Below are 15000 nucleotides of genomic sequence, written 5' to 3' on the forward strand. Positions count from 1 at the left end.
CCGCATTAAGCGCAATCTCAACAATTTCACAACAACAGTACATCGCAAAACAACTTTCACTGGCCTCTACACCAAGTGGGACTCTTTCACTCCTAGAAAGTATAAAATAAATTTAATCCGCACCCTCACCTATCGCTGCTTACGCATCTGCTCGAGTTCTTCCTTATTACAGTCGACTCTCTTCGATCTCAAGAACACTCTCCTTCAAAATGGTTACCCAAGAGGCGTCCTTTGTTACAACATTAATGATGTTTTGAACAGACAAAAAAAACAGGTCTGCTGAACCTGCCACCACTGTTCCTAAGAAAGATATCATTCTTGTCTTGCCTTTTTTGGGCTTTCAAAGTGAAGCTCTTACTCGACGTGTTAAATCTTGTGTTAGTAAGTTTTATGGCTGTGTCAATCTTAGGGTTATTTTTCAAAACACTTGCAGGATCAGGTCTTTTTTTCCCTACAAAGATCGTTTCAGTCGTTCTCAAAGATCAAAAATAGTATACAAAGCCAGTTGTTGGGACTGTGATTCCTTCTACATCGGCAAAACAAAAAGAAGATTGCATGACAGGAAGTCCGAGCATTTCAAAGCTCTTACACAAGTCGGCCACGCCTCTGCTGTTGCAGACCATACAATTTCTACCGGTCATAATATCAAATGGGACCATTTTGAAATCCTCGCAACTGGGAAGTCCGACATGCAATGTAAAATTAAAGAAACGCTATTAATCAGTGACTTAAAACCCTCTCTCAATGAAAACATTGGTAGTGAGAAGCTTTTTCTTTATTAATTTCTTCCGGAAGAATCGACTACCGGAAGTTACGATTTTGTTATCACACTTTTTAACTAGTCACCAGTTCCTCGCTCTAGTTTTTTAAAATTCTGTGTAACAGTTTTTAACCGTCACTTCTGATGATGTATGCTGCAACATACGAAACGTCAAGTATAAAATGAAAATGTTTGTAACCGCTGTTTGTTTTCTTTTCCTGTTGAAATTGAAATGGCCAAAGGACAAAAGTAGTTAATATTATAAACACGATACCTTCTCGCGAAATTCAAAGATTTGGCCTGAGAGGATGGCAGCAAACGATCATTCACCGCCGTATTCTCTTCGGCTCAGTCGACTTTTCGGGCCTTCCCTTTGTCTGTCGAAACACTGGTATGCTGTATCGAGTGAGTGGTTTAGAAGGCCGCGAGATTTTAGTGCAGGGGCCTTGCTTAAAGATGAGGTGATGGAAGTTTCCATCTAAGAGTTGGTCGATTACAATGGCGCTCGAGGGCTTCTGAGTTTGTTTGGATCGACTTGGAAGAAGGACACGGTCATTGTGTCGACATTTTTCGGGATTTTGGTCAGAACATTAAGGAAGAGTACTCAAAATGATAAGAGAGTATTGTTCTCAATCTAATTTAAAGCCATCAAAGACGTGATCAGTGCCCTTCCGATCGAAGAATTGGCGGGAAGTAATCGCGTTCCCGCCAATGTGCCCGATACTCCTCCATCAAAGAATGGCTCATCATGCAGCTCATCATGTTTGAGAGGAAGAAATGCGTGGATGAGGTTCAGGACCGGCTTACTTCAGTCGGAACTCTTCTGGGAAAGGCCTTTGGTTATGGCTTCCTTTACTGCGAGCAAGGCAGAAAAGATTACATCAAATATGTAATATCGACTGCCTTAATTAAACACCGTCGCCCAAAAGCAAGGTGCAAGGAAAGCGATACAGAACATGTTGCACGACGAGCTTAATTAATGATTCAGCTGTTCGCAATCGTGAAGCTGTCGACAATGATCCCAAACCGATCGTAGCAAACGCTTCTGAATTTTCTAAACATTGGTCGCACTGGGGTAAGTTTCTTTTCTCTCATTTATTGCCTATTCATCCTTTGGTTACTGTTGGTGATAATAATAATTTCATTCTTATGTTGTACTTGGATTGTGGGGGGGGGGGGGGGGGCGGGGGGTGGGGGGCGCGGAGAGAGGAACGAGAGGAGGTGGTTAATGTGCTGGGCTCATTCAGTCTTATCTATTTTCATCTCTTTTTCTTAGGAATCTACTGATATGGCACTCCACCTAACCACCAATTAGATGAGAGCCCAAAAAGAGCTTGTCTTTTCTGTTACAAGAAATCTCTTCAAACTGGAGCCCCTTGCTGCAGAAATTCCAGGCTATGGGATCAGCCTGAACATTTCTTTGATCTGGCAAACACGACAAAGCCGTTTGCATCAAAATATTCCTGAATCAGGAGTGTGTGAGTTCAACCTTAAACTTGATGGGCGACCTCTTGCAGGTATGACACAAGATAAAGTTTTTCTTTCCTGGTCAAATAAGTCACACGAATTCCAATGAAACTTATTAGCAAGGTATTGTGAGGCAGATTATAACTTTAATTTTTTTCTACCATATGACATATCATGGTAATTAGGAGATCTTCTTGATTCATTCAGTTCATGAGGATGAATGAACCAGAAATGGTATTTTATTGATAAATTCCTTACAGTGTACACCTGCATGCAGGCAAGAGACATTCTTTCCAAAGGAGCATCCATTGCCATGCCCCAGTTCGAATGGCAATATTCACAATATTCACATGTAATGATTCCAATAATTAAATGGTTGTCTTCAACGTAGTTTGGTGATATTTCAGCATTATGATCGTTTGTGTAACAACACCTTGTGTTGACCTCATTATTTTTATTTCACTTTCAGTGACTGTTTGTTCTTCCCAGAGCAGCAGAGGAGCTTGGTCTATTTAGGCTGCAACTCTTTGAGAAACTGTTTTTTTTCCTGGTGCTCATTAGGAACAAAATCTAAACACAGAAACAGTAAGTCCTGAATACAATTTGAAACTAAAGCAATGTGAAGTTTAATTTTAGGGATTCAGTTGCACCTATACAGATACTGCATAGGTAAAACAGTTATTCAACATTTTGGACACATCAGAATAATAATTACTGTTACCTGTTCTAATTTTCATCTAACAAGTTATAAGCTGTAAAAATTATATTATTTATTAATTTATTTGATTAACTCATGAATATCCACATGTGATAATTTTATTATTGTAAATGTGTGTGGGTGTATAAACACAACAAATTATGCAGGTCCCCAACAGGGCCTGTAACAACAAAAGTAACACTGCTGTGTCAGTCTGCAGAGTTTGTCCCTGCCCCCCAATAGGTATGTTTCTTAATGCAACAGCTTAGTTTACAACAAGAAAATTATCTTTTTAGAACTGAATTTCTCCAAGCCATCTGTTTGAAGTACATGTATTTATATGTTGTTAGGTTTGTTCCTTCTGAAACAACAGAGAGGCTTGGTCTCTTTAGGCTGCAGCTCTGTGAGAGTTTCTCTCAAGGTGTTTCGGTGGAAATAAAACAAATATAAGACTAATATAATGTACTTTCAATTTTGCTTGAACCCTGAAGCAGAGAAACTTGGTCTTTTAGTTTGCAACTCTGAGAGTTTCTCCTCTTGCGTTTCAGTTGAAAACGTGATACAAAATTATCCTGTGAGCAATGAAGAAGACTTCTCTACATTAGAAATACAACGATGAACTTGATGTGATGGAAGGTGACTGTCAATTTTACATTTCGTTAAGAAAGTTACTTGCATCGAATGTAATAAAGCTACAGTTTTCTCCAGTGAATGATTTTAAAAATGGACTTTTCCGGCAAACATTCGTAATGCTAGCATACCACTGGTGGAACTGTCAAATACTGGACACCAAATAAGTTCACACTCTCTAGTTGCTCTCCCCTGTCCAGTGCTAATGTCAACTTGAGAGCGAAGAGTGGGTAGCATTGCTGTTGTCTTGCTCTTTGCGGCTTCCAGCGCAGCACGACCTGACAACTGGCGTTTGCTTGTGCTTATTTCTGTAGTGCCATTGAAGGATTTGGATAAGCAAAGACCTACAGGCGATTGTTCGCAGTGCACGTTGGACATCTTCTAAGTTGTAGGTCTTAAATGAGGGGCCGTAAGGGGGTTTCGCGTGAAACGTGATCGACCGAATTTATTTTCTGTGATCCGTAATCTAAAAAAAATAAAATTCGTGAACCGTGAATTATATGATTATCGTGATACGTGAAAAAGAGAAATAATTTTCCGATATCCGTGATAACAAACACGAAAACGACCCTTTTTCCGTGAACGGCTACTTACGTAGACCCTACAAAGGGCTACGAAGTCGGTTTTCTTCATCTTGCGTGACAAAGGGGTTTCGTATGACCCGTTGCGTAGTGTATGATATCAGATTCAAAAATAAGCTGACGCGACCTTTGACACCAACCATCAGGAATCTTTATTTCATTTCCACGACCTACAGTCTGTGACAAAATTCGTTGGAACAGTACACGACTATACAGATCTGAAGCTTTCGCAGCTCACTCTCCCCTCACAATGTTGTTTTAACACGAGTTTCGGAGCCCATTTGCCAAAACAACATTGTGGGAGGAAAGGTATTGTAAAGTGTTTCAACAATTTTGTCCGGGACTGTAGCTACAATGTCGAGAACTTAACGATCGAGAGCGAGAGTCGATGTTGGAATGGGCAGCAAACAACGGCAGAGCTGTCAGGCAGCGAACAGTACGCCAGGAAACAACAATGTTCAAAGCAGGAACTCTGCCACTTAACATGTATGCCAGACGGAGAGTCCGACACGCTGGCCAGAACACCACCATGCCACTACCTTTAGGTGACTTAAACCAATACAAATATATATATAGGGCAAGGCCACAAATCTTTCTCAAGTGTGAGTTTATTTTCCGTGAACTGTGAAACAAGAAAATTAATTACCGTGTTTTGTGATTTTCATTTTTTAATGGCCGTGAACTGTGCGCTTGACCCCCCCTTACGGCCCCTCTTAAATGATAGGCGGAGTGCTTTCTGCTTCCACATGGGCGGTCTCCAGTGCTTGCTCTCTTTCACTGTGTTGAGGTGGGCACTTCCTATTTTCTTTAACAGGTGACTGAAAAAATCCCAGTTGAACATTTGTGAATGTAAAGTGGCACCAGTTTGCTTCAGAAAAAAATATAATGTAACATTAAGCTAAGTATTATATAAATAAAACTTCAAGAAGTCGCAAAACTTTGATTTTTTTGTTTGTTTCTTTGGTTTTGAACGGCAGCCCTCGAGCATTCTTGCCCGTGTTCGAGCTGCGTGGGTAACCTACGTGGTAAATAATTAAACACTTTTTGCTTGAGTCCTTCTGTAAATAGCGCGACCTGAAACTCGTTACTTTACACCACTCGCGTGGTCAATATCGGTCAATTACCTTGCTCGTCGAAAGACAAAACTACACTGTCGCTCTTACGCGTTTCGAAGGTCTTGCTGTTAATGCTTTCATGTATGAGAACGCTTATTTAATGTCTGGTGATTGTTTAAGCCTGGTTTTCACCGACACGAGCACAATCATAAGCATATAATAGACTTAAACAAAGAGCACAAAGAAATCATTTGATGACGTAACAAGTAGTAAGCACAGGAAAAGCAGGACGTTCGAACCGCATAATTTGCTTCTTTAAACGGAGATTTTATTATTAAATGGTAGTACTCGTAATGAAAGTAAAGTGAAGAAGCCATGAAGCTAAGATGAAGTGAAGCTACGATCCTCGCAGTTCTATATGTGGTTCATTTCTTATATCATTTCGTTCGTTAATGAAAATACTTACCAGGAACACAGGGATTATGTGCAGAGTTATTGCATTCCACCAATTCTGTTAACCATACCATGTATCTTTCGTGCCTTGCACGGTCTTTTAGAAGTCGAAGATGCACTTGAGGAGCTTGTTTACCCCCAAGAGAGAACTGAATAATTTTAGGTACCTCATGTCCAGGATGCCTTGACTCAAAGTGGTTTTCGAGCGCCCTCGTAATTAACAACATATCCTCGAAGCAATTTCTTGGTTCTCGCTCCGTGTCTGTTTTTGGGTTGAACTTTGGTGCGTAGGCTTAGAGCCGGAACCTCATAGCAGTCACTTTTACAAAAAAAATGATAACACTTACGTAGCTTTGCCTTGTGAACTATTTAAGACAAATTCGTCAATTTTAGCTATCTTATGTGTTTGAATGTACCGGAAATTTAGTGCATGGGCCAATTTGGAAGGTGATTTTTTACGATTTGTCGAGTTTGCTGTTGAGTGTGCAGACGTATAACTTGTGTGAGTTTCATTCTTCCGCGCGTCTCCTCAGCAGTTTTGATTTATTGCGAGCGGTGTCGTGTAGCATTACGCGGGCCGTTTGGGTTTTTCTTTCATGTTTCTGATTAATATCATTCCAGTTGAATATCCGCTGTTTGCAAATTTTCTAAAATGTTGTAAGTAGTTCAATTGTCGCAGTTTCTGCATTTGTGTTTTTTGTATCTTATCGTTTTATGTTGAAAACCAACTTCACAAAGAACTGTGAGTTTTTCTGGCTGTTTGCGTTAGCTATTATCACAATCTAGCGAAATTGAAAATAAAGCCTTCACGCATTTCTTCGATCAAATCATTAGGAGCTTAACTTGGGTCAGGAATGTGGGTCCCCGCTGTTAACGTAAAACAAAAATTACCAAAATCTCAGTGGGAGTTGTAACAAGACTCACACTAAAAAGGTAGAGAAAGAGACAAAGGGAGAGTCATAAAGTTTTTAACAACGAAAAATATCTCAAATTACTTTAAATTAATTTTGAGTGACGTGTCAAAATAGTCCAGAGGCACAGTAAATCAATCTGAAATATTTTCTAAAACACGGTTTACAACGGCCAGCATCATGCAATTAAAAAATGGAAAATTATTTCTTTATTCTCTTCATTTCAAATTAATTTAAACACAGGCAAATTATATCTTAACTTTCAGGTTACCGAGATACAACTTGTTTTGCCCGGCATACACTTTTCTCAACAGCAACGGTGAATTGGTTCTTTTCTGATTTTAAAGCAATCCATTTTTAAGTTTTATACTTATGGAACTCGATAACTGAGGAATAACACTCAACAGCTATTACACCTTCGAACATCTGCTTTCCTAATTCACCGGTTAAACATGAAACGTTAGTGATGTATTGGTATATTTGTTAATTTAAGGGACCGATCGTTAATTACGTCCCAGGGGGGGGCGGTGGTTTTGGAGGAGGGGTACAATTTTAAAACAAGCCCCTTTTTGGGGGGTAATTTTTTTACTGGTAAGAAACATGAGGGAGGTCAAATTTTATGACACAGCAACAGCAGGCTAGGGAATTTGACTTCAGTGATCTATCCTCGATTCCGTGGTTGGGAAAAAGGAAAGAATTAAATATTTGACGTGATTTCAGGTCCCGAGGGAACGGTTGTTTAACATGGTCGAGCAAGAGCCTAGAACCTAGCTCTCAAGCCGCCATCTTGAAAATTACCGAGTTCTTTAATAAATTGTTCTCCCGCTCGCCAGTTTGTGCACCATCTTTTCGCGGTGTTTCAATCGGTATATTTGAAATAAAAGATCGAAAATGCCACTCTACAAAGCCTGGGATGTAAAACGTGACAAAAGATAAACGAGATATTAAATAAAAAAATATAAAAATCTGTCTATAAAGTAAGGACGGAGAGAATTATGGCCTCCTCAGGAGGGGGGGAAGGGGTCCTTTTTTCAAGTAAGAATTGGGATGGGGGGGGTATAATTTTTACCTCAAAATTTTTTTGGGGGGTTCAGTTTTGAAACACTACAATTTTTTGAAAACCACCGCCCCCCCTGGGACGTAATTAACGATCGGTCCCTAAACACAGGCAAATTATTTTGTCAGGTAACTTTCAGGCTACCGAGATGCAACTTGTTTTGCCTGACATACACTTTTCTCAACAGCAACGGTGAATTGGTTCTTTTCTGATTTTAAAGCAATCCATTTTCAAGTTAAGTTTTATACTTATGGAAGAATAAAACTCAACAGCTATTACACCTTCAAACATCTGCTTCCCTAATTCTCTGGTTAAACATGAAACGTTAGTGATGTATTGATGTATTTGTTAATTTAAAAACAGGCAAATTATTTCTTAACTTTCAGGCCACCGAGATGCAACTTGTTTTGCCTGGCATACACTTTTCTCAAAAGCAACGGTGAATTGGTTCTTTTCTGATTCTAAAGCAATCCATTTTTAAGTTTTACACTTATGGAACTCGATAACTGAGGAATAAAAGTCAACAGCTATTACACCTTCGAACATCTGCTTCCATAATTCTCCGGTTAAACATGAAACGTTAGTGATGTATTGGTATATTTGTTAATTTAAACACAGGCAAATTATTTTGTCAGTTAACTTTCAGGCTACCGAGATGCAACTTGTTTTGCATAGCATACACTTTTCTCAACAGCAACTTTGAATTGGTTTTTTTCTGATTTTAAAGCAATCCATTTTTACGTTTTACACTTATGGAACTCGATAAATGAGGAATAAAACTCAACAGCTATTACACCTTCGAACATCTGCTTCCATAATTCTCCGGTTAAACATGAAACGTTAGTGATGTATTGGTGTATTTGTTAATTTAAAAAGAGGCAAATTATTTCTTAACTGTCAGGCTACCGAGATGCAACTTGTTTTGCCTGGCATACACTTTTCTCAACAGCAACGGTGAATTGGTTCTTTTCTGATTTTAAAGAAATCCATTTTTAAGTTTTATACTTATGGAACTCGATAAATGAGGAATAAAAGTCAACAGCTATTACACCTTCGAACATCTGCTTCCCTAATTCTCCGGTTAAACATCAAACGTTCCTGATGTATTACCCTGCGAGCAGAGGCCCTTCGATCTTCCTAGATAAGTCGAGAAGAGGAAGGGACCTCTGCCAGCCGGCTCGACATTTCGTGTTGAGCATGCGTTAAAAATTCAAACGTAACGTATTCGGGAGTCAGTCACGCCTGACTAGTAACCGCAAAACCACAAAACCAAAACAAACAGTAACGGATATTTTCGAACAACTCTGGCAAACACACGACAACCAAGGAATCATTTCCTCAAGATAGTTCAAGTTTTTAAATTGCCATTTTAATTTTTACTGAAAAAATTAATAGGTTTCTCAATTCTGGTAAACTAGCTTCTGTAACCGACATACGGAAAAATTCTCATGGGAATTTAGACAGTTTAAAAATTGTCACGCTGTTGTAAATTTAAAAAATATTGATGACGCGTGGCGATTGATCATGCGCACAAATAAAAAAAAACAGGTTTGGCAAGTTGAAACTGGACTGACTCATCCATTTCTTTGGATGAGCGGCAAATCAAAGAAAGTCGAGCCGGCTGGCAGAGGTCCCTTCCTCTTCCCGACTTATCTAGGAAGATCGAAGGGCCTCTGCTCGCAGGGTACTGATGTATTGGTGTATTTGTTAATTTAAACACAGGCAGATTATTTTGTCAGTTAACTTTCAGGCTACCGAGATGCAACTTGTTTTGCCTGGCATACACTTTTCTCAACAGCAACGGTGAATTGGTTCTTTTCTGATTTTAAAGCAATCCATTTTTAAGTTTTACACTTATGGAACTCGCTAAATGAGGAATAAAACTCAACAGCTATTACACCTTCGAACATCTGCTTCCCTAATTCTCCGGTTGAACATGAAACGTTAGTAATGTATTGGTGTATTTTTTAATTTAAACACAGGTAAATTATTTTGTCAGTTAACTTTCAGGCTACCGAGATGCAACTTGTTTTGCCTGGCATACACTTTTCTCAACAGCAACGGTGAATTGGTTCTTTTCTGATTTTAAAGCAATCCATTTTCAAGTTAAGTTTTATACTTATGGAAGAATAAAACTCAACAGCTATTACACCTTCAAACATCTGCTTCCCTAATTCTCTGGTTAAACATGAAACGTTAGTGATGTATTGATGTATTTGTTAATTTAAAAACAGGCAAATTATTTCTTAACTTTCAGGCCACCGAGATGCAACTTGTTTTGCCTGGCATACACTTTTCTCAAAAGCAACGGTGAATTGGTTCTTTTCTGATTCTAAAGCAATCCATTTTTAAGTTTTACACTTATGGAACTCGATAAATGAGGAATAAAACTCAACAGCTATTACACCTTCGAACATCTGCTTCCATAATTCTCTGGTTGAACATGAAGCGTTAGTGATGTATTGGTGTATTTGTTAATTTAAACACAGGCAAATTATTTTGTCAGTTAACTTTCAGGCTACCGAGATGCAACTTGTTTTGCCTGGCATACACTTTTCTCAAAAGCAACGGTGAATTGGTTCTTTTCTGATTCTAAAGCAATCCATTTTTAAGTTTTACACTTATGGAACTCGATAAATGAGGAATAAAACTCAACAGCTATTACACCTTCGAACATCTGCTTCCATAATTCTCTGGTTGAACATGAAGCGTTAGTGATGTATTGGTGTATTTGTTAATTTAAACACAGGCAAATTATTTTGTCAGTTAACTTTCAGGCTACCGAGATGCAACTTGTTTTGCCTGGCATACACTTTTCTCAAAAGCAACGGTGAATTGGTTCTTTTCTGATTTTAAAGCAAACCATTTTTACGTTTTATGCTTATGGAACTCGATAACTGAGGAATAAAACTCAACAGCTATTACACCTTCGAACCTCTGCTTTCCTAATTCTCCTGTTAGACATGAAATGTTAGTGATGTATTGGTGTATTTGTTAATTTAAAAGCAGGTAAATTATTTTGTCAGTTAACTTTCAGGCTACCGAGATGCAACTTGTTTTGCCTGGCATACACTTTTCTCAGCAGCAACGGTGAATTGGTTCTTTTCTGATTTTAAAGCAATCCATTTTTAAGTTTTATACTTATGGAACTCGATAAATGAGGAATAAAAGTCAACAGCTATTACACCTTCGAACATCTGCTTCCCTAATTCTCCGGTTAAATATGAAACGTTAGTGATGTTTGATGTATTTGTTAATTTAAAAACAGGCAAATTATTTCTTAACTTTCAGGCCACCGAGATGCAACTTGTTTTGCCTGGCATACTCTTTTCTCAAAAGCAACGGTGAATTGGTTCTTTTCTGATTCTAAAGCAATCCATTTTTACGTTTTACACTTATGGAACTCGATAAATGAGGAATAAAACTCAACAGCTATTACACCTTCGAACATCTGCTTCCCTAATTCTCTGGTTGAACATGAAACGTTAGTGATGTATTGGTGTATTTGTTAATTTAAAAAGAGGCAAATTATTTCTTAACTTTCAGGCTACCGAGATGCAACTTGTTTTGCCTGGCATACACTTTTCTCAAAAGCAACGGTGAATTGGTTCGTTTCTGATTTTAAAGCAATCCATTTTTAAGTTTTATACTTATGGAACTCGATAACTGCATGAGGAACTGGGAAATTTAGAATGCCCAATTGTAGCTGTGTAAAATTTCATTCCGGGCTAATTGATTTCCCAGCATATCACAGGCAGGCACATACAATATTAATCACAGAATTTCCTGCTATCATGATATCCTGATATCATGAAATTGAACCTAACAGCAATTATTTTACCTCAACGTTTGAGCGTGAGCCTGTATACCGGGAAGGCTTCCAGCACCGAATTCCCCGACGTCAACATTGTTTACTGCCTCCATAACTCGTTTGGAAACATCTGAATACAGAAATCCATGACATTCAGACGACGACTGCGCAATTAATCCCCCCACAGAGGCCAACCAAAGTTATTCCGTAAGCTTTGTCCACGTTTTTACTAGAATTTCGGACGGCGAGTCTAATCTGCAGGTCGCAGGTTGCAGGTCACAGGTTGCAGATCATTCAGTTTCACCAATGCAGAAAGTATCCTAAACATTCTTAAAAGTTAACCTTAGGCCTAATTAGGCCTAAACAAAAGTTTTTAGGCCTAAGGTTAGCTTTTAAGAATGTTTAGGTTACTTTCTGTATGGGTGAAACAATGACTGCAACCTGTGACCTGCGACCTGCGATCTGCAGATTAGACCCGCCGAGTTTCGGAAGGTGATCACCATTTTCCCGCAAAAAATTACCGACTTGAAAGCGACAAATCCCTCTTCGAAAGAACTGAAAAAACTTTCCTTCGACAAATTGGCTAACATTTTACCCTGGATGCCAGAGGTCTTCTCGCTCACCAGCGGCGAGGAGCGTCGAAGTAGTGCTGGTCGGCGAGAGACGACGGCGACTTGTACCATTTTTCCCTGGGTGAGAGAGTTAATCCATAAATCCTATAGAACGAAAAATGGTTCCGTGTCCCAACACTAACCGCCACTGTCGATGCGCGCAAACGAACTGAAATAGATTTGTGTTCCCCACAAAATTCATCTCGCCCTAAATATGGTCATTCAATAAAAAATTAACTACTTTTTTCTGCTTAACGTAGGTTCACAGTACAATCTGATCGATCCTGAATGCTTTAACACTTTTCTGAATACGAAACACCTTTTGTGTTATGTTTTTAGCCTTTGTTGATGGATATCTACACCGTCAGGAGACGTCCAGCCGAGAATTCCTGAGTCGGCTTAAGCTCCTCATGTAAAGTGGATTCGTCCAAGACGAATTATGCGTCTCATATATTTCGTCCCGTCTTTACACTAGACGGATAACTCGAGAGACGCATAATTCGTCTGGACGGATTATGCGTCTCTAGTATAAAAACGGCCACTTTCTACTGAAAGTTCCACCAGGTCCGAAAACAATCCCGACATTTCAGTACATTCCTTTTGCCGTCAAAAAAAAAATTAAAAAGTTAATGCTTTTGCAATTTAAACCAATAATAGCAGATGAATAGCTCATTCCTTCCTCTGGTGCTGTCTTATCTTCTTTCTTAATTAAGCATAATGTAGCTATGTCTGTATTATACATATGCAAACTACAAATAAGTGTTCCTTACAAGTCTGTTTATTAATGTCTCACATGATATTCGCGGTTGCTATCTCTTGGATTCTCTTTTCATATTAATTAGATATCACATAAATCCAATATTGCCAACAGATCTAGTTTATATTAATTTTTGCTAACTGTCCGAATTTAAAATAACTTGGATCGTTTCTGAAACTCCTAAGTTTACGGCGCGGCCGGGGAAAACGAAAGCCATAGCGTTTATTTTCTGCTAGTGACGGTTTCGACGTTGTGCTCATTTATTTCACTGCAAATATGCCACGTGAACGGTCGAAATGCCACGTTCTCTTAATTCCAGTCGTTGTTGCGGCTTATTAAACTTATTGAACTTTAAACTAGTCAAACTACCACCCACCCACTGAATTAGGAGGAGAGAGAAAATCTAACGTAGCTTTTGTATGCTTACAACGGCAACTCAGTTGAGACTTGGTCAGTTCTTCGCTGATAGTGGTAGATCTTAACCATAGAGTGGCAAACATAAAAAAATGAAATAAGCTCGTGTAAATTGAAAAACCACTGGTTCTCATCGTGTCGATCTCGTTTATCGTTCTCGATACCATCTCGATTTGTAAATGGAGGTTCGTGCCAACACCTCTCCGCGCCACTAATCACGTTTTCAGACCGTAATTCATCTTTTAGCAAATTGCTTATGTGATAAAACAAGATGTGCGTGCTCTGTTTATTAACGAATGTCTACATAATTTGCTATTTGAAATTGAAGTTTTCTATAGCTATAGCTAGTTGTCCAACTTTCTCTTTCAACATCTCCATTTATCTTCCAACGTTGAATACTTTCGGTAGTTCCTTTGCACACTTGGTTAATCATAAACACCGGAACATAAAATAAATTCCTACGATTTAGGATCGTAACATGCTTGCAAAAAACATTTGCTGTCGCGTCTAGTAATAAATAAAAAAATGCCAGCAATGAGAGCATAAAGCGAAATTTTGCTAAGAGCACACAAGTTAAAACAAACAGCAATTTATTAGCGCCCTGGAGGAACGTTGTTAAAACACTGTGGCCAAACAACAGAAATACAATTTTCTAAAGCCGACGCAAACTGAATAAAGAGATTAATTTTGAGAAAGTGAAGCCTTTACCATGAATGGAATTGTTGATAGGATTACAGTTCTAATGTTTTGACTAGACGATAAACCATGATTTAATACAGGGAAAATGAGAATAACAATGTTTATCGGTTTCTCTTTCGTTTCCGGCTCGATTATCTCATTTATACTTCCCAGAAAATAGATCACGTTTGTTGGCTTTTTTAGATCACATTTCCTCAAACTCAGCTCGTATAATTTCTAATCAGTTCATACAAAAACAAATCGTCTTGCTTTCAATGTCTGTTATTAACCTGGGGTTTGAAAGTATCGCGTGAAAGTATTTTCATAAATGGATTTTGGACTGTGCCCGAAAATTTATTTAATAATGTTAATTTTGCTGGCAAAGTGCATGCTAAAATTACTGAAGTTAATTTATGACGCACGTGGCTTTAATATTTTCCAAAGTATTGTGATGGAGATTCCATGAAGTGTCTCCCACGCCTCCTTTCACATAATTAAAATATCAAAGAATAGGAATGAAAATTCTTAAATAATAACTTGACGGGAGTTGAAACCCGCAAGCATAAAAGGAAATAATCGCACGATGTGTTTTCCAAGTGCTTGAGAATTTATTTATCAGCATGATATCTGAATTATGGTACCTGGAGTGTTAAAACACTTACTCGATTTGCAGTTAGGGTATAAAAGGCACTTAAAAACGCTTTGCAGTTTGATGAAGAGTTGGCTTTTAACACAGTCATCTTCACAAATAGTAATCTCTTGACTAGATTTCCGATGAGTTAAACCGTCGGAAAACTAACTCAACCGCGGTAAATCAGATTGCATTTGCTCTTGTTATAAAACTTGTGACAATCAGAAGAACATCTGTAAAGAACACTGGACTGAAATGAATCTAGCAGATGGGAGCACTTCTAATTTGACCAGCCATGGCATTCCAGACGGAGGGCTTGAAATTGCCTACTACAAAGAAACCCTATGGTTCGAAATCTTTCGCTTGACCTGTCAAGTCTTCCTGGCTTTTGTTGGCGTAGCAGGCAACATCATTGTGTGCTTCGTGATCAGCTCTCAAGTTCACATGCGCACAATTACCAACTACTTCATAAGAAACCTGGCTGTGG

The 15000-nt window shown here is 38.6% G+C and overlaps 1 protein-coding gene and 1 long non-coding RNA gene across 2 annotated transcripts in view; both read left to right on the top strand.

Moving 5' to 3' along the window:
• Nucleotides 1-652: 652 nt before the first annotated feature.
• On the top strand, nt 653-5285 carry LOC137980791 (uncharacterized). Its single transcript, XR_011118543.1, has 4 exons — nt 653-1835; nt 2037-2277; nt 2697-2812; nt 3473-5285. It is a non-coding gene; the product is annotated as an uncharacterized lncRNA (long non-coding RNA).
• An 8339-nt stretch (nt 5286-13624) lies between these two features.
• The window catches only part of LOC137980797 (neuropeptide Y receptor type 2-like), a 3059-nt gene continuing 1683 nt past the window's right edge, over nt 13625-15000 (top strand). Inside the window, exon 1 of the mRNA XM_068828222.1 lies at nt 13625-15000. This exon is cut by the window's right edge and continues 1683 nt beyond it. Within this exon, the coding sequence (XP_068684323.1) occupies nt 14769-15000 (232 nt within the window). The 5' untranslated portion in view covers nt 13625-14768.

The sequence above is a fragment of the Montipora foliosa genome, chromosome 1 (genome assembly GCF_036669935.1).
Source record: "Montipora foliosa isolate CH-2021 chromosome 1, ASM3666993v2, whole genome shotgun sequence".
NCBI classification, from domain to species: domain Eukaryota; kingdom Metazoa; phylum Cnidaria; class Anthozoa; order Scleractinia; family Acroporidae; genus Montipora; species Montipora foliosa.